The sequence below is a fragment of the Neofelis nebulosa genome, chromosome 18, assembly GCF_028018385.1.
Source record: "Neofelis nebulosa isolate mNeoNeb1 chromosome 18, mNeoNeb1.pri, whole genome shotgun sequence".
NCBI classification, from domain to species: Eukaryota; Metazoa; Chordata; class Mammalia; order Carnivora; family Felidae; genus Neofelis; species Neofelis nebulosa.
In genome coordinates this window covers 36,248,172-36,266,315 of record NC_080799.1, presented here as the reverse complement: position 1 = coordinate 36,266,315, position 18,144 = coordinate 36,248,172, and the positions used below count along the sequence as shown (strand labels likewise).

The following is an 18,144-nucleotide window of genomic DNA, read 5'->3' as shown; positions in this document are numbered from 1 at the left end:
GTGTAGAATTGAGTGGTTCAACACTTTACACCTGGGAAAGTGCACGCCTTAATCCCCATCACCTGTCTCACCCATCCCCCTACCCCCTCTCCTCTGGTACCTGTCAGTTCTCTATAGTTAAGTGTCTGTTTCTTGGTTTGCCCCTTTTTTTGCATCCCCGCCGTTTGTTTGTTTTGTTTCTTAAATTCTACAGATGAGTGAAATCATACAGTATTTGTCTTTCTCTGGCTCATTTCACTTAGCGTAACACTCTCAAGCTCTGTCTGTGTCGGATACAAAAAGACTAATTCGAGGGGGCAGAGGCCCCCCGGTGTTGACAGCAGCACTGTCCCTAATAGCCAACTTCTGGAAGAGCCCAAGTGCCCACTGACTGACGAACGGCTGAAGATGTGGTGTATATACAACGGACTGTTACTCAGCCGTAGAAGAGAAGGAGCTCTTGCCATTTGCAGCAACGCCATCCCTTACAAGCTGTGCCTCACCCCCCCCCCCCCCGCCCCCCGGCCCAGGGCACTTGGCCAGACGCTAGTCCCCACACTGCCCAGGACCGGCCTCGGTGATTCTTTCGGTTGTCCCGATCACCAGTAGCGGCCTGAGGCTGGGCCCGGGTCGGCCTGCCTCTCCCCCGGTGGCGGGCTCAGGCCTGGTGTGCAGCCCAGGCCTTTGGGGAGCATGGGGCACAGTGCAGGAGCCTCCCTCCCAGACCCACTTAACTTTGATGGGCACTCAGCACCTGAGGTCGGTGTCTTGAACCTCGAGCCGCAGGGTTTAGTCCAGCTATCACTTCTGATGGGCGTGGGATTGTCTTGACTGCAGGTGGCTTTTGCCCCTGCGACTGGCTTGGGGACCTACCCTCCCTAATCTGTGACTCCGCCTTTTCTCAGTCCCTGCACCAGCCCGGCTGGCTGCGGGGTTTATGCTAGACTCTTGGCCTGGGCCGTGTGCCCGCACTCGCTCCACCAGCATCGGGATCACGTGGGGAGAGTGTGACAAGGCCCGCGCGTCCTGCTGGTTCTGAGTCTCCAGATGGGCTCCAGCAGCCCCCACTGTATCCAGCCTTCAGGTGATTCTGTTGCACACCGGAGGTTGAGGATGGCCGTCTTCAAGGGCTTGATGGTTCCCCGGCATCAGCTTGGGTTGGCGGGTTTCTGGTTAACCCTTCACAACACTGTCTGCCATGTGTCTTCGGTGGTGAGTAGCGTCTCCGGACCAGAGTTGGGCTAACCACATCTGAGCTAGGGCCGCTAGTTGTCCTCAGAAACGTCGCCGGCGGTCACCGAGCCTGGTTGGCCATTTCAGTTGGTAATGCTTCATTTTCTTTCCTTTTCGTCAGGTATCTGTACCACGTTTTGACCAAAAACACCACAGTCACAGAACAGAACCGGAACCTGCTAGTGGAGACCATCCGTTCCATCACCGAGATCCTAATTTGGGGAGATCAAAATGACAGCTCTGTATTTGAGTAAGGGTTTCTCGTGTGTTTTTTTGTTTTGTTTTTTGACTCTCCTTCCTTTGACTATTTTTCTAAATGTATCCCATGAGTCATTCTTGATGACATCAGGATCTGATACCAGCCTGGTCTTGCGCAGATAGCTATCTATATCTCTATCCATACAAAATGTCCTTGAGACACTGGAGAAATGTAAGCTGAAAATGGGAAAGGGACATGAGCGTCTCCCGAAAAATCTGAAAATATCACGGATGATTTTCCGAGTAGCATCTGACAGCCTCCCCAAAGGGGAGAAAACGTCCTGGGAAGTTAGCTTCGAAGTGAACTGACAGGGCCCTGCCCTGGAGAGACACGAAGGGCTCATATTTATTGTGTTAACTGTTGGGCAGGCACAGTGCTGAGCTCCCGATGAGATAATCTAAGTCTCCCAGCTGCCCCGGGGGCGGCGTCCGCATCCCCATTAATCTCCTGTCACACCGCTGGTAGGCAGGCACGAGGCAGCTCACGCCCAGAGCCCACGAAGGGGTTTCTCCTCATTGGCATACTTCCTAGATGAGCAGTTTTAGGCCAGCCTCACTTTCCTCATCTTAAAATTTTTTTTTTAACGTTTATTTATTTTTGAGACAGAGAGAGACAGAGCATGAACGGGGTAGGGTCAGAGAGAGGGAGACACAGAATCTGAAGCAGGCTCCAGGCTCTGAGCTGTCAGCACAGAGCCCGACGAGGGGCTCGAACTCACAGACCGTGAGATCATGACCTGAGCCAAAGTTGGCCGCTTAACCGACTGAGCCACCCAGGCGCCCCACCTCATCTTTAAAGGAGAGCTCCTGCCTACTGCCCAATATAGAGGAGGCACTCCAGAATTGTTAGCACGTGGGAATTTGGAAAGATGTCCCTGTTGGACGGATGAAAAGCAAAGGCTGGAGGCCACGGACAGCTTCCCCAGGAGACCTGTCTCGGTGTCTGAGTGCAGAGGGACTCGGGTTACAACCACCACCAAAGACAGGTTTTATTTTTATATAAGATAATCTCAACTGGAAGCTTTGACGCCCCTTAAAAAGCCCCTTTGAAACAAGTAAAAGAGTTCCATTTCCAGCCTAGCTTATTAGCTAATCTGATTTTCCAGATAGCTTTCTGTCTTCATCCGTACTTGTGGAAAATGCAAACCCGTGACGCAGGCCTCTTCCCCAAAGGAAAACAGGAGTAGGGAGGGAGGCGGTGCCTGCAGAGGGGACTAGATGCATCTCAGGACGCACGGGGAACCGCTTGGTCGGTTGGTGTCTGTTTTGGGGATGAGATAGACCCTCGGGTTAAAGGCTAGAGACCGTGTCCCTCTTGACTAGAGTGGACTTTCTGAGCCAATCTGTTGTCTCAGAACAACTGCCCCGTGCTTCCTAAATGCCCCCCCCCCCCCGCCGTGGAGTGCCCAGGAGAATTTGTTTTTAATTCATTTCTTTTAGAATAACTTTAGATTTATGGAAAAGTTGCAAAGCTAGTACAGAAAGTTCCCCAGGACCCCTCACCCTGTTTCCCCCACTGTTAACGTCTTATATGACTGGGGTGCATTGGTCAAAACTGAGAAGCTAAGCTTGGTTCGTTACTGTTCGGTAGACCCCTGACTTGATTTGGATTTTGCCAGTTCTTCCATTAAGATCCCCCTTCTGCTCTGGGAACGCAGTCCAGGCTCTCACGGTGCCGCAGAGTGTCGCGTCTCCCAGCCACCTCTGGTCTGTGACTGATTTTCAGTCTTCTCTTGTTTTCAGGAGAAAACCTTGATGTGTTCGAGAAGTACTGGCCATTCCCCCCACCCCCATCTGGGTTTCTGTGATGTTTTTCTCATGATTAGCCTGGGGTAGAAATAACTGTAACAATATGTCCTTTTCAGCCCACCGTATCAGCAGCCCCCACATCCACCTGCACTCTAGTGAAGTTACTCTGATTGTTTGGTTAAAGTGGTGTCAGCCAGGTTTTTCCACTATAAAGTTACTCTTTTCCCCATTCCCTACACCACCTTTGAAAGAGTCACCCAATGTAGCCCACCTGGGGGCTTGGAATTAAGCGCCAACCTTCTGGAAAGGGGTGAGTAGCTATATACAGTATTTGAAAATCTGCATAGATTTGTCTCTTTTCCCCATTTATGTATTCAGTGAGTTATTTATTTTTAAGAAACAGACTCTTTTTTAAAAAATATTTATTTTGAGAGAGAGAGAGAGAGAGAGAGAATCCCAAGCAAGCTCTGGACTGTCAGCACAGAGCTCAATGCGGGGCTCGATCTCACAGTGAGATTGTGACCTGAGCCAAAAGCAAGAGTCGGATGTTCAGCTGAGCCACCCAGGTACCCCAGTCATTTATTTATATCAATATGGGCTCATGATGTTTGTTTTATACTTTGATTATTAACAAGTTCCCAAATTGGTCATTGTGCTGCACTGAGCCTGTTGGGCGGCCCTTGGGAGTCACTGATTTATTCAACCTGAAGCACAGGTGGACAAAATGGGTCAAATGGTAGAAATATTCTTGGGATCAGCGTGACTGACATTTGTAGGCAGACAGGCTCCCAGAATCGGAGTTGAATAAGGTTTGAGGTCATGTTTTCTCAGGTCATGTTTACTTATTCATTTACCCTTTCAGGAATTCAAACAGAGGTTATGTAGCCCCGAGCAAGTGCCAGGCCCATGGTCCTGCCACCGTGGAGCTGAGAGCCGAGGGGAGAACTAAGTGACAGATACATGTGACTGCAGGGACCTGTTGTGAGTGTCCCAAATGAGAGGTTACCTGGTCCTAGCTTGCATACAGAGAACATGTAGCTAGAAAACCCCATTTTCTTCCTTTAAAGAAAGGCATAGGGGGTTCTGTCTCCATTTCAAGACTAAAAGAGCCAACATGTGGCCCAAAAGTGTGTGTTCCCGGGCTGCATGCAGACAGCTGTCCTGTCCAGAATAAGAAAGGCAGAAGCTGACTTAGGGACTGATGAGGGTCTCCCTGCCACATCGGCCCCTTCAATTGTCTCCAGTTGTTTTTCCCTGGATTTGGAAACCCATATTCTTTTAGTAGCATTGTTTTGCCCCATTGGAGGGAATGCTGGTTGTCACTAACACTCAAAGATACGAAAGCCAAGGAAAGAGGCCTAGTACGGAAAGCTGAGGATACAGAGTATTGGATGGAGAATGCTGCCTGTTGGGTTTCCAAGCATAGGTAGAATAATGTGTAATCACTTTGGCGGTAAAGATCTCGCCTTTTCTGTAGGAATCGAGGTCACGGCTTCCTAGGATCGGTCGTGCGCTCAGATTCTGGGGAGAGAGCGTGAGTGGCTGCATTTTGCGATGGCGGAGGGAGGCATCGAGGGAGGCGAGGAGCCGGGGCCACGCAGGCCGTGTGACCCGGCTGCTCTCTGGATGCCTTTGGGGGCCGGGGGCGGCCCCCACACACATGCGGTGCACATAGCCAGGGGTGATGTGTATCTCCAGGAGTAGCCGCAAACCTCTGATGCTTTCCCCTTCTCTCCCCAGCTTCTTCTTGGAGAAGAACATGTTTGTTTTCTTCTTGAACATCCTGCGGCAGAAATCAGGCCGCTACGTGTGCGTTCAGCTGCTGCAGACCTTGAACATCCTCTTTGAGAATATCAGTCACGAGACCTCACTCTGTAAGAATAGCCCCTGATACCTGCCCCCTCACTGCTGAGCTTTGGCGGCCTGGAGTTTGGCGTGGTTTTCGTGTGGCTTTTTGAACGTCTGAGCTTACCGTGTGTGTTAGGGTGCTTGGGCTGCTGTCACAGAATGCCCCAGACCTGGTGACTTAGACAACAGAAATTTATTTTCTCCTAGCTCGGGACGTTAGAAGTCCAAGATCAAGGTGCCATCAGGGTTAGTTTCTGGGGAGGCCTTTCTTCCTGGTTTGCAGATGACTGTCTTCTCGTTGTGCCCTCACGTGGCCTTTCTGTGTGTGTGTGGGTGTGCACGCGCGTGTGTAGTGAGTTCTGGTATCTTTTCCTCTTTTAAGGACGCCCACCTTTGACCAGGGTCCCGCTGTAGGACCTTGTTTAACCTTAATTACTTCCTTAAAGCTTCTGTCTCCAAATACAGTCACACTGGGGGCCGGGGCTTGACTATGATAATTTGGGGGCCACGCAGTTCAGTCCCTAACCATGTTTATCCCTGCGTAGTGGGGTACTGGGAAGGGCTGTGAGGGCTCCTCTCTGCTGAATGGTTATGGGCTGTTCACGTTTTTTTCTTTATAACTCGTTGGGGTTGCTGAATAACCAGCCAACAGGGAGGGGCCTCTCTGGCTCACTAACTCAGCTGCCCTGGAGGATTCCTGCGTGTTTGACGAGGTACCTTTGATGATACCATGACCAGGTGGGCACGAGTTACTACTGCACATAGTAAGAGACCTTTGGCTGCAACATCATGGGAGGACATCAAGGAAGGGGTCGTTTGAGGGTGAAGCCCAAAACCTACCAAAGGGTAAACAACTTGAAGCCAGTAGGCTCTCTGTTAAAAATGATGCGCCCCAAGCAAAACACAAAAAGAAAAGAAAAAGGAGTACTTAAATGAAGGTGTAAATGGATTTCTGGAATACCCAAGACAAAACTCACAGGTGGTTCATAATGGGGAGATGATAGCAACATTCAGGAGGTAAGGGAAGAAATTGCAGTTGCTTTTAAAAGGGAAGGAAACTAAACAGACCAGCAGCAAAGAAAAATGCAGTGGTATGTTTCCACTGTAGAAAACCTGGCCACGGGATTGCAGATCGCCTAGCCATCCTCGAGAATCAAGATACGGGCACTGGAGTGTGGGTCCACAGAGCATGAACTCACCTAGGGCGGAGCCAAAGTGGACCTGGCTCTTGATTTCCTCCCGTAGAATGTTTTGTTGGTGGAGAAATGGGGCATCTGCCCATATCTTGTCCTGAGAATCCCAGGGGACTCTGTGCTGATGGTGGTTGCTGTAGACTGTTGTTCTGTGGAACATTTTAAGCAAGATTGCCCTGAGAGTCGGAATTCAGACGGAATGGTCACAGCCGGCCGCTGGGCGAAGGGATCGAGTGCAGACTATGAAGAAATTTTGGATGTGCCTGAACCACAGAAATCCAAAACAAAGATACCTAAAGTTGTTAATTTTTGATAACAATTAGTACCTACTCCGCAAATTTGAGCTGGGCCCCCTTGGAGACCTGTGTTCAAGATACCAGTACGATCTGAGTATCATCAAACAGCTTCCTGAGTGCCGTCCTTTAAAGAGTGATTCCGTCCCTGGAGAAAATGCCTCAAGGAAAGTAGAAGGTGTTCACACTGGATTCTCCAAAAGAACATTTTTAACGGACAGAACTGAAGTATGGCTAAGTGGTTATACGTACTGGATTGTAACAGTCATCTTTTTTTAAAAAACTATACATTCACGTGAGCCACTCCTCAACAAAATATAACTGATTTGCATTTGGAAATGAAGTTTGGTTATATTGTTTTCTTGGTTTGAGGTATCAATTATCATATTACGAATTTGTAAGTTGCCACAGAATCTACGGTATTCTTAAACTTTCAGTAAAAACTCATTTGCTATTAAAAAAAAAAAAAAAATCAGCCAACAGAATAGGCCCTGGAGGTAGCAGGGTGAGGAAGAACAACCCAGGAGCAAGCGAGAGTGAGACCCAAGCTCCTTCTCTGGCCTCACTAAGCCCAGGCTCCTTCTCTGACACAGCCGCTCTGGGAGACAGGTGCTGTGGGCACCCTCACTTCATGCCGGGAGAGTTTGCGTCACGAGCCTCTGGTGACCGCTCTAGCGGTGCCCGGATCCGGAAGGGGTTTGAGTCCAGCTGCGTTAGTTCAGTGCCCGCACCCGGGGGTGACTGTGCCCCAGGAGGACATTTGTTGGTGTCGTATTGGGTGAGGGGCTGGGGGTGCTGTTAGCCTCTGGCGGGTGGAGTCCTGGGATGCGCAGGACCGCGCCCCACAGTAAAGGGCTATCAGCTCAGAGTGTCAGCAGAACCCAGGGTGGGAAACGTTGGTTTAGCTCCTCCTCCTCCGGGCTTGACTGGCCCGCTTTGCGATCGGCAATCCCTGGGCCCTGCCCGCCAGGAGTAGGGAAGAGAAGACAAGTGACCGGATGTCTGTGTTAGAAGCAGACTCTAGGTCCCCAAGAAGGGTCTAGGAAAAGTTTCTGGTGGATGGAAGGGGGTAAAGACAGTGGCATTCCTATCAGGAGGGAGCGGGGAGAGGCCGGAACTGGCTGCTGAGTGGAGGCTCTCAGAGTGGCCACTAGGTGGTGCTGCCGTCCTAGGAGCCTGCGCTAACGCTTCCCGGTGAATGAATGGGAGTTGACAGATGTGAGTTGACTCACTCTCCCTAAGTGGTTTCCCGTGTTAACAGCTTTTGTTACCCTGGATGCGAATTGTGTGTGGTTTCTGAAAACTGAGAGAGGGGAAGACCCAGCTCGGTGGTGCAGGCCCCGGACTCCAGCCCCCCAGCTCCCGGGCCCGGCTTCGCCGGATTCGCCCTGCACGTGCTCTGGGGGCGAACTGTCCTCTCCAGGCTGTACCTTCTGCTTCCGTGGAGCAGAGATGACACTCGTATCTGGGGAATGGGGTGGTTTGAGGACTAAGCGTGACCGCGGGCGTGCGGAACGTGGTGTGGGGTCTGGCAGATGGAAGTGTCCACTCAGGCTGGTTTTATCATTAAATCCAGCGTCCTCCCCCCCCCCCCCAAATGTCTGTTGTCTGGTTACCCTTCCTAAGCCCAGCTCACCCGGGGGCTCCTGGATCGAAGGTGGGGGTTGGGGCAATAGGAAACGCTGGAGTTTCTGGATCACACGGCTTTCTGAATTGGGTCTTAGAAGGATACCGTGCTGTGAGGTACGCAGACAGATGCCAGTATCTTTACAGGGAATTCACCAGAGCCCTTTTTATAAGCCCTGTAAAAGCGGCCAACAGCACCGCCTTTGACAGAACTTTGATTTGTGGGGGTGAGGAGGACGGTGAGTTTTGCTTTTATTTTTTTTTTTCCAATTATAGAAAGAAAATATCCGGATTATAAAACAGCAACAACAAAATTCAAACGCCGTGAGAATATAGAAAGCAAAACTTCTGCAGAGCCTCACCCTACCACTTGGGTAGACACAGCGCGTTCTGCCTTCTGCTTTATGCGGTCCCCACCTGCTGATGTATCTTAGATGTTCATGCGGTCCGTTCACGTGTCCTCACCTAGTTTGGTTGACTGGCGGCATCTTGCCGAGCCCCAAGTGATTGAACTTGACCACGGGCATTTAGGTGGTTTCCGGATTTTCACTATTACCAGCAGCCATTTCACAAGTGCACCTGTTGCCCGTCGGGTTTGGGGACCTAAGTCACAGGAGGCCCGAGAGACCGAGATTACGTACAGACTCCTGGGTTGATTAGAAAAGGATACCACAGAAAGTCGGCCACACGGTGAGGGGGCAGTGGAAAAATCCCAGCCGAAGAATAGAGGCACCGCTGCTGCCCCCATGGCGGCCCCCACCGCCCACAGAGTCATCGCGTGGAGGGCCCTGGAAAAGTCCCCGCTGGGGAATGATTGGAGCGTGTGACTTTTCCAGCTGAAAGCGCAGCACAGAGGCTCCTGGTTGTACATCTGCGGCTGACGGCTTAGGCATCTGTGCCTCTGGTGGCCCGGAAGCTGCCAGCCAGCCACAGTGGGGCTCCACGGGATGTCTCAGGACTCCCTTGTCCTGCTAGCCAACGCGTCCCCAACCACGGCCAGGAGGACAGTGAAAAAGAAGGGCTCTGGGCGTCAGCATCACATGGGCTGCTCCTTCCGAGTTAAGGTTCCAGGTGGTTAAATTGTCGACTGTGTAAAGAGTAGAATGCTGCGTAGCAAAAAGGAGCAAAGGGATGCACCGTTACCACCGCGTGCAGCACTGTGGGTAACTCTCAGATGCGGTAACGCGTGACAGGGGCCGGACACAAGAGGCCTGCGTGTCGTATGATCCATGGGTATGAAGTTCAAGAATAGGCAGGGGCACCTGAGTGGCTTAGTTGAGTAAGCATCCGATTTTGGCTCAGGTCATGATCTCACGGTCTGTGAGTTCGAGCCCCACGTCAGGCTCTGTGCTGACAGCTCGGAGCCCGGAGCCTGCTTCGGATTCTGTGTCTCCCTCTCTCTCTGCCCCTCCCCTGCTCATCCTCTGTCTCTGTCTCTCTCTCTCTCTCTCTCTCTCAAAAACAAGTAAATATTTTAAAAAATGGGCAAAATGAGTCTATGTGATCCAAGGCAAACTAGAACTTGCCTTTGGGGAGAGGGTATTGACTGGATAGGGCTATCAGGGAGCCTTCTGGGGAACAAAAAACATACTCTGTCTGACCTGGATGGTGCTTACGTGGTGTATATATTTGCAAAAATTCCTCAAGCTGCATGTCCAAGACTTGTGAGGTGTGTATATATGAATAAGTACATAGGTACGTAGACTTTATATCCACATATACGTACATTTCCACACAGATTAAGCTGTCCGCTTAAGATTTGTGATCCGCGTAACCTCAATTTTGAACAGTTAAAAATTGATTTTTTAAAAAATTTGTTAAAAGTTGTTGATTTAAGATTTTTTTAAAAAAAATCGGCAATTAAGTCAATGAAGATTTTTAGGAACCCCGCCCCCGACCCGCTGCCCCCCCTCTTGGAGCAGGCCCCAAGATTTGCATCCGGAATTGTGAGAATCTGGAGATTCTGAAAACTGTTCTGGGACTACAGACTTCTGTAAAGCCGAGGACACCCAGCGTGCTTTCCGGAAGGCAGCGGCTTTCCTGGAGAGCTGGCTTCTGAGGAGGACCCGGCTGTGGGCCCCGTGCTCCCGGACGGCTCTTTGGGGAGCGTCTGGTGACGTCACCCTTTCCGGTAGTACTTTGATCGGTTTACGTTGGATACCTCGTTGGCACCAAATAATGGTTTATTTCCATTTTTTCTTTAAGTTTGTTTATTTTTTGAGAGAGACAGAGAGAGAAAATGCAAGCGGGGAGGGCAGAGAGAGAGGGCCAGAGGATCTGAAGCAGGCTGTGCTCTGTCGACGCAGCCCGATGCGGGGCCCAAACCCACGAACCGTGGGATCATGACCTGGGCCGGAGTCAGATGCTCAGGTGACTGAGCCACCCGGGCGCCCCTGCAGTTTATTTCCTATTCCCCCTGAGAGCACCTGTGTTCAGTCCTGGTGGCTGGAGGCTCCACGTGAGGGTGCTGGATGGAAAGTGGCCGCGGCCGTTACTGAGTGCTTGCTTTGTGCCCGTCGCTGCCCTTCGTACCTCATCTCCTTTAATCCTCACAGCCGACCCCTGAGGAAGGCACCGTTACTCCTGTTTTTAGACAAGGAGACTGGGGAGTGGAGAGGCTAAGTGGCTTTCCCCGGGTCACCCAGCTGGGAGGTGGCAGGGGCAGAGTGGATCCAAGTTCCCTTCAAACACACTGCCTCTGAGACGCGTGAGCACGACAGGAAGCCATGCAGGACTCCTTAACCTATGGAGTGTGCCGGGTCCGCCCCTGAGATCGGAGGAGGTGGGCAGGGCTGGGGCCCAAGGTTCCACGTGTCCGACGAGCTCCACGTGATGCCGGGCTACTTTGAGTAGCCAGGCTCCACACCGCTCAGCTTCGCTCTTACCACGCCTGCCTGTGGGTGCAGGGGTTGATCACGTTCTGCCTTTAACCATTTGGGGGTGCGTGGGTGGGCTGGGTCAGAGCTCAGAGGCTGGCCGTCCGAAGGACAGGGGGTGGCAGCGCCTGCTTTGCGGGGTGGCTGATGAGGATTCGGAGACATGCCTGGAAAGGACTCAAGGCCGGGACTGTGCCCCGCAGGCTGCGGCTGGCCCGTACCCCGGATGTTGCCACCAGAACAGCTTTCAGGACCAGGCGACCTAGGGGCCAGCGTGTCAGAGTCAGGAGATGGAACATTCACCTCTGTTTTCCAGCCCCTCGAACAGTTGAAGGCTCTCACCATGCTGGGTCTGCGTCTCTGCAGGGGCTGGGGGCTGGGAGGGGGTAGCCGCTCTCCAGTCGGTCCCAGTGCCTCATGCCCTCGGCACCCAGATTTCATTACTGGCTCCCATTAGTGCGTGCTGCTAACACAGGCTTTGACAGAGGACCCGCCTTAAATCCCATGTCTGTGACAGACTGCCGTGTGACCTCTGGAAAGTTAATCGACCTCTCTGAATTATTTTACTCTTCTGCAAAACGGGAAGAAGACCACCTGCTCTGCAGGATGGGTGCGACGATAACGTAAAGCCCTCAGCCTGGTGCTGGGCGTCCCCGGGAGGTTTAGCATAAAGTAGCTTTTATGAAACTGTGTTGCCGTATAGGGAGAAAAAAACCCATGTAGCCCTTTGTAGCATTCAGGGATGACAGTATGACTCCTGATGGCAAAATGGAGCAGCTTTTAATAAAATACGTTGGTTTTTACCCTTGCCCGTGGGTGGTTTGTGAAAATGCCCACGCACCAACACATCTGCCCCACCCCCAGGTCTCTAGTGAACTTTGTCAGCAATGAAAAAAAAAAAAGTTCAAATGTTTTTTCTGTTTGGTGTAGGAGGGTGGGGTAGTCCGGGCCCTTCTGTCATGGCTCTTGAACTTTCTTGGGGCTGTGCGTCATGTCTGGCTGACTTCTTTGCTGGTAGACAGGTAAAGCTGCTCCCTGGCGACCCAGAATCTCGAGGGGTTCAAGTACATTCACAGAGTCATCTGTTACCCAATTTTGTCTGCTTGACTTTCCTCCAGCGTGAATTAACCTGTCTTCCTTTTTTTCTTTTCCCCTCCCTCTAGATTATTTGCTCTCTAATAACTATGTAAATTCTATCATTGTCCATAAGTTTGACTTTTCCGATGAGGAGATTATGGCATATTATATATCGTTCCTGAAAACACTTTCGTTAAAACTCAACAACCACACCGTCCATTTCTTTTACAACGAGGTAAGTAACTGCCAGAGGGGTGCGTTTGGGTGGAAAGCTAGCTAATCGGAGGGGCACCTTCTGTCCAGGGGCCTCGTGCCTGTTTACAAAGCGCGCGGGCACTCACCATTTCCTGATTTTTACAGCAACCGTGTTTGACCTTGACAGGCTTAAAAAAAAAAAAAAAAAAAAAATATATATATATATACACACACACACACACACACACACACACATATATATTTGATTTATTTAAAAGTTACCTGTTTTTAACATAAAATTCAGTTTGTGCTACTGAGGAACATTGCATTGCAGAAGTGCCTGAAAGTGAACTTGGGATTGAAATGCGGTCAGACCCAGCTTTGCCAATTCCCTGCTGTGTGACCTTAGAGAAGTCTCAGTCCTCTGAGCCTCAGTTTCTTCATCTGAGAAAGGGGATGATGATTTACAGCGAAGGATTTTCCGGGGATCGAATGAAGGGAGATGATGTCTTCGGAGCCCCTAGTATGTACCTAGCGCCTTAAAATCAGAGCTCACACTATTCTTCACAAGCGAATGTCCCTGGTATTCCTTGGGATCATTACTAGCAATTTTGAAAAATAAATTGTTGCCATTTTCCAGTGAAAAGGAGCTTGATAAGGTCAGTTCATCTCATACCAGAAGGTACAGATGCTGGCCGTCCTGGGTCTGATCCATCTTGTGGCACGATCACTTCACTGAGGACCCGGGCTTTCTCCCCTTCCTGCTCTGGTGACCGCACGGTTGGCATCCGTCCTCAGGCACGACCCCTCATGGTCTCAGGATGGCTGCAGTGGCTCCAAACATCACATACTCACATGCCGCTGCCAAGAAGCCTGAAGAGATCACTTATTTCCCTTCTTGTGTTCCTTTCTAACTTTCAAACGCTTCTTTCCCAGAAGCCTCCCCCTCCCCACCCAGCAGACTTCCTCTTGTGCCTTCTCGGTCACAGTCATGTCACGTTTCTCTTGCGGTGCATCCGGAGTTTGGGAGCCACCTGGCGGGACAGCTTGGCTTAGTCTTTCACGAGGGTAGTCACGTGAAGGCTGGGTGGGGTTGGGAGAGCTGCTTCCAGGGTGGCTCACTCAACGTGGCTGACCGTGGGTGGGAGGCCTCAGTTACACGGGCTTCTCCAGTGGCTGCTTGAGTCACGTCACCGCACGGCAGCTGGTTCTCCCCAGAACGAACGATCCAGGAGACCAAGACGAGCTGTAATGCCTTTTATGACCCAGCCTCAGAGGCCACACTCCATCTTTTCCACTGTGTCGTTGAGGCCACACAGGCCAGGCTTGAGTCCGTGTGGGAGAGGATGTCAGTGTGTGAACACAGGAGGTGAGGATCGTTGGAAATTCCTGGAGGCCAGGTGCTGTTTGCATGGCAGTGTCTTCCTGTTTTTTAGTATATTTATTCTTTTGAGAGAGAGAAAGCACAGGAGGGGCAGAGAGAGGGAGAGAGAGAATCCCAAGTAGGTTCTGTCCGCGCTGTCAGCCCAGAGCCCCACATGGGGCTTGAACCCACAAAACGCGAGATCATAACCTGGGCTGAAACCGAACGTCGGACGCTTAACCCGCTGAGCCAGCCAGGGGCCCGAATGACGAGTGTCTTCTGATTGGTGGTCACTTGCACTGCCCCGCCTCTCTTTGCAGTCAGATCATAACTCTCAAACGTACCTTCGGAGTCTGTGCAAGCTCCATCCAGCTATCCCCACATGATGCGGCATCAGCCTGAACCCCGATTTTCCTCGTGTAGTTTAACAGTGGGGAAGAATTGGCCTGAAAGGGAAGACACACTAGCCGTCAACCGCCAAATGTGTGGCAGTTTGAAAAATTGACATGGTGTGGCCCCGTGTCTGGCAGATAGTAGGTGCTCATTAAATGTGTCCAGAGACACGTGGATGAGATTTGGGTTGTCCTGGCAGCTCTCCCAGGTGGATGAAAATCTACCTGTGAACTTCAGACCAGAGAGAGGGTACCTCCGCTCAGCTGCAGCTGGAATTCTAGACACCAGGGTGGGAGGGCAGGACTCTGGGATTCCTGGACCCGAGCGATGGTTCTGGAAGAACATCCTTCTGGTCACCAGAGGAGCTGCAGGGGCCTTATTTCTCAGGTGGGCTCCCTTTCCTCTTTCACGTGGCCCAGTACTATAGCCACCACCTGCCACGGGTGCAGTTCTGGTGCTCACAGTGGCATCGTCCTCATTTGACAGTTGTCATGTTGCTGTAGGTTGGCTCTTGCTTCTTCCCCACGCTCCCGCCCACCGGTGCCCTTGGAGCATGCTCGGAGCCAAGTGGGAAACCTGGCCAGAAGAGGGGAGCAGAGCCCATCCTGCTTTTCTTGAGGCTCCAGCAGCGGAGTTCCAGGCTTCTGGACCGTTTCGATCCCTTCCCATGATCCCTTTCTCATGCCAGCTGATTCCCGAGACCCTCCTGCTCCTTGCGAATGTGTGTACTTCTAGTATTTCTAGACAGAGAAATGTGTAACAGCCAGAAGAGATTCCGAATGTGAGGAAAACCTCACGCTTGCCTTTTATTCGTGGACGTGGCATCTGATGGTAGGAGCTAGCATTACGGCTGAGTGCTTGTTGAGTAGGAGGTCCCATGGCGGGCTCTGCTCCTGAAATCCTCACGTTGAATGCCAGCGGCCGGGACGTGGGAATTACTATCTCCGTGTTAGAGATGGGGAAACAGAGGCTCAGAACTGTTACAGCACCCAGCTGAGAACTGGTAGAACAGGGCACAGGCCCCAGTCTGGCATTGTTAGACTCCCTCCCCCCCCCCCCCCCCGCTTTTTTTTTTTTTTTTTTAATATTCTGGGATGGTCTCATCTCCCCGTCCCTTCCCACATTCCCCACCGGGGGTGAACCCCTGGCCTGAGGTTCATGGGAGTCTGATAGGCTTCAGAAAGCTGGGTGGGGGCAGGCCTGCCCTACGGGCTCATAACTCATCTTTGGTACTTTTTTGTTTCAGCACACTAACGACTTTGCCCTGTACACAGAAGCCATCAAGTTTTTCAACCACCCCGAAAGCATGGTTAGAATTGCTGTAAGAACCATAACTTTGAATGTCTACAAAGGTAGGCCTTGTTAGGAGCTCACGCCTTGTCTGACTTCTGACTGGGGCTTGCTCCCATGAGTCTGCATTTAAAATTCTCTGGTGGCACGGGGAGCTCCCTTATTACGGCTGGGGTTGCATGTGTCCTGCAAGGCTCGTAATCGTGGGACATTTAACTGGCCCCTTGGGTGAATTTTGTGCCACTCTCTTGGTGCATACGTAGTTCTGCATGTTGAAGTCTTAGACCAGATACACAGTGCTAGTGATGTCCTAAGAAAGGCACAGGTGGGACTCCAGCTGCCATGTGATAACTAGAAAAGGCAAAGCTGCCTCTTAAAGGTTATATTTACATTTTTGTGTCTCGGGCTGTAAGATTTCCATACGGCCCTGGGGCTATGTTATCTTGAAATAACATTTAAATGAAGCATTTTGTGCTTCATTTTGTGTCACCGACAGCAGGGGGCAATATCGTATTCTCAACTGACTGCAAAGCCCAACAAATTCTCCTCTCTTCAAGAAGTGCTTAATGCCCACAACATCCCCTCCAGAGGAGGCCCTTCCGCGGGTTCCTGCCGGCATTGGCATAAAGGCCGGCTGGACCCAAGTTTCCTGGCCTGGAGCCGCCCGGGGAGGGCACACCTCTGCGCGACCCGGGGGTTATTTCCCCGGTAGTCACCGCACTGGAGCTGGAGCTCCCATTTTCTCAAAGAATAAAGGGCTTTGACCTTCACGAGCATGAGTCATGACGTTATTACTTGAGATAACCCTTACTGGGGTGGGGAAAGGTCCTGAGGGACTCACTCCAGCCTAGTTCTGGGATCGCACTAAATTGGAGAGTGTCTTTAAGAATCTAGTGGGGGCCCACCCAGGGTCGCAAACTGAGGGCCTGAGAGCCGGATCCAGCCTTCAGACAAGTTTCGATTGGCTAAGGTTTTCCTTGAAAAGATGTATAGTTGCCCGTATTTAAACATTGGGAGAACTCGGGTAACTATCTGCATTTCTGACTTGAAAGAGATTTGGCCCTTCTGGGCCCACAGTCCCACAGAGCAGCCGTGAGCTGGTGCCGGTGAACTGGGCTACCCGGTTCACACACTGGGCCTCCCAGCCTCACTCACTGAGTCCCCCGGCCCACCCAGCAGGCTTCTGAGTTTGCGCCCTGGTCCAAGCCCCGGTTCTGCGGCCCCCTGCTCTCTCTCCTCTCTTGTTCTCTTCCAGCCTGTATCTTTAGACACCTTCTGCCCAGCTCTCTGTTCTCTGAGCAAGTGTCTCACCATCCCAGTTCTTAACCCTGTTAACTGTTGTCTGTTTTTTGCCTTTCCTTCAATGACGATTCCCGTGTTCCTTATTCCAGTGTCATGTAAGTTATTAACTTCTGGTTTTCTGCTTTCTTAACTTATCCTTACATGTAAACACAGGAAACTTGCCGGAGAATGGCACAGTTTCATTGTAGCAAGCTAAACGCATTGCTGAGAAAGTAGGCTTTCTAATTGCACTATTGAGGTTTAGCCCAGTTAATTGTATTAATTATAAAAATAGCATAAGAACTGCCTTGATGAGTATGATTTCATGAATGAATAAGCTAACCATTTTCAAGTGTTCCCAGGAAAGACAGAAAAGGTTCAGATGATAGCAGAGAGCTTTTTCATTGTGGTTTTCTTTTCTTTTTTTTTTTTTCAAATCTCCCTAAGTTATTTTTGGTGGCTTGACTTTTTTTTCTTGTTCTTTTGTGAATTTTCTCAGTGGATAACCAGGCCATGCTGCACTATATCCGAGATAAAACTGCTGTTCCTTACTTCTCCAATTTGGTCTGGTTCATCGGGAGCCACGTGATCGAACTCGATAACTGTGTGCAGACCGACGAGGAGTAAGTGACCACCTGGGGGGCTTATCAGGCAGACAGAGTGGTTAGGGGAGATTTCCGTGTTCATTGAGGACAAATAAACACTAGAGCAAAGTTCGCCCACCCATGTGTAGGCGGAATGTGAACTTCCATAGGCTGAAAGGTTCCTCACACCATTCCACTTTTTGTAATGGCGGCATGTTAGAAACAACCCGCGGACCTCCTAGAGGGGAAGAGGACCGGTAAGTTCAACACCCCCATCGATGGGGTGCCAGGCAGCTGGTAAAAAGAGTAAGACGACCCGTCACCTGGTGGGCGAATAAACAAAATGCAGTCCTTGCAGTTGGCGGAGTAGTGCCCGGGAGTAAAAAGGGACAGAGCTCTGGCACGTGCTGCCCCGTGGTTGGACCTCGGGAGCATGAGGCTCAGTGAGAGAAGCCAGATGCAAAGGACTGTGTTTTACCTCACCCTGTTTTCTTTTCTTTTATTTATTGTCATTAAAAAAATTTTTTTTAATGTTTATTTTTGAGAGAGAAAGCATGTGAGTGGGGGAGGGGCAGAGAGAGAGGGAGACACAGAATCCCAAGCAGGCTCCAGGCTCTGAGCTGTCGGCACAGAGCCCGACGCGGGGCTCGAACTCAAGAACCACGAGATCGTGACCTGAGCTGAAGTCAGACGCTCAAGCGACTGAACCACCCAGGCGCCCCATATTTTATTTTATTCTTAGAGAGTGAGAGCGCGTGCAGGAGTGGTACACCAGGGAGGGGGGGCAGTGAGAATCTTAAGCAGGCTTTAAGCTCAGCATGGAGCCTGAGGTGGGGCTTGATCTTACGACCATGAGATCATGACAGCCGAGATCAAGAGTCGGACACTTGGCTGACTGAGCCACCC

At 51.1% G+C, this 18,144-nt stretch overlaps 1 protein-coding gene and 1 pseudogene across 15 annotated transcripts in view; both read left to right on the top strand.

The window, feature by feature from the left end:
• Nucleotides 1-18,144, top strand: part of CLEC16A (C-type lectin domain containing 16A) — a 200,298-nt gene that overhangs the window by 10,467 nt on the left and 171,687 nt on the right. For all 15 annotated transcript variants that reach the window (XR_009256567.1, XR_009256568.1, XR_009256569.1 and 12 more), the window contains exons 2-6: nt 1,334-1,462; nt 4,960-5,093; nt 12,219-12,367; nt 15,330-15,435; nt 17,154-17,277. Coding sequence is in view for 12 of the 15 variants with exons in the window: in XM_058710676.1 (XP_058566659.1) it covers nt 1,334-1,462; nt 4,960-5,093; nt 12,219-12,367; nt 15,330-15,435; nt 17,154-17,277 (642 nt within the window). In the remaining 3 variants the exon portion in view is untranslated. The remainder of the gene's footprint in view (nt 1-1,333; nt 1,463-4,959; nt 5,094-12,218; nt 12,368-15,329; nt 15,436-17,153; nt 17,278-18,144) is intronic.
• Nucleotides 5,100-9,630, top strand: LOC131501010 (zinc finger CCHC domain-containing protein 9-like; annotated as a pseudogene).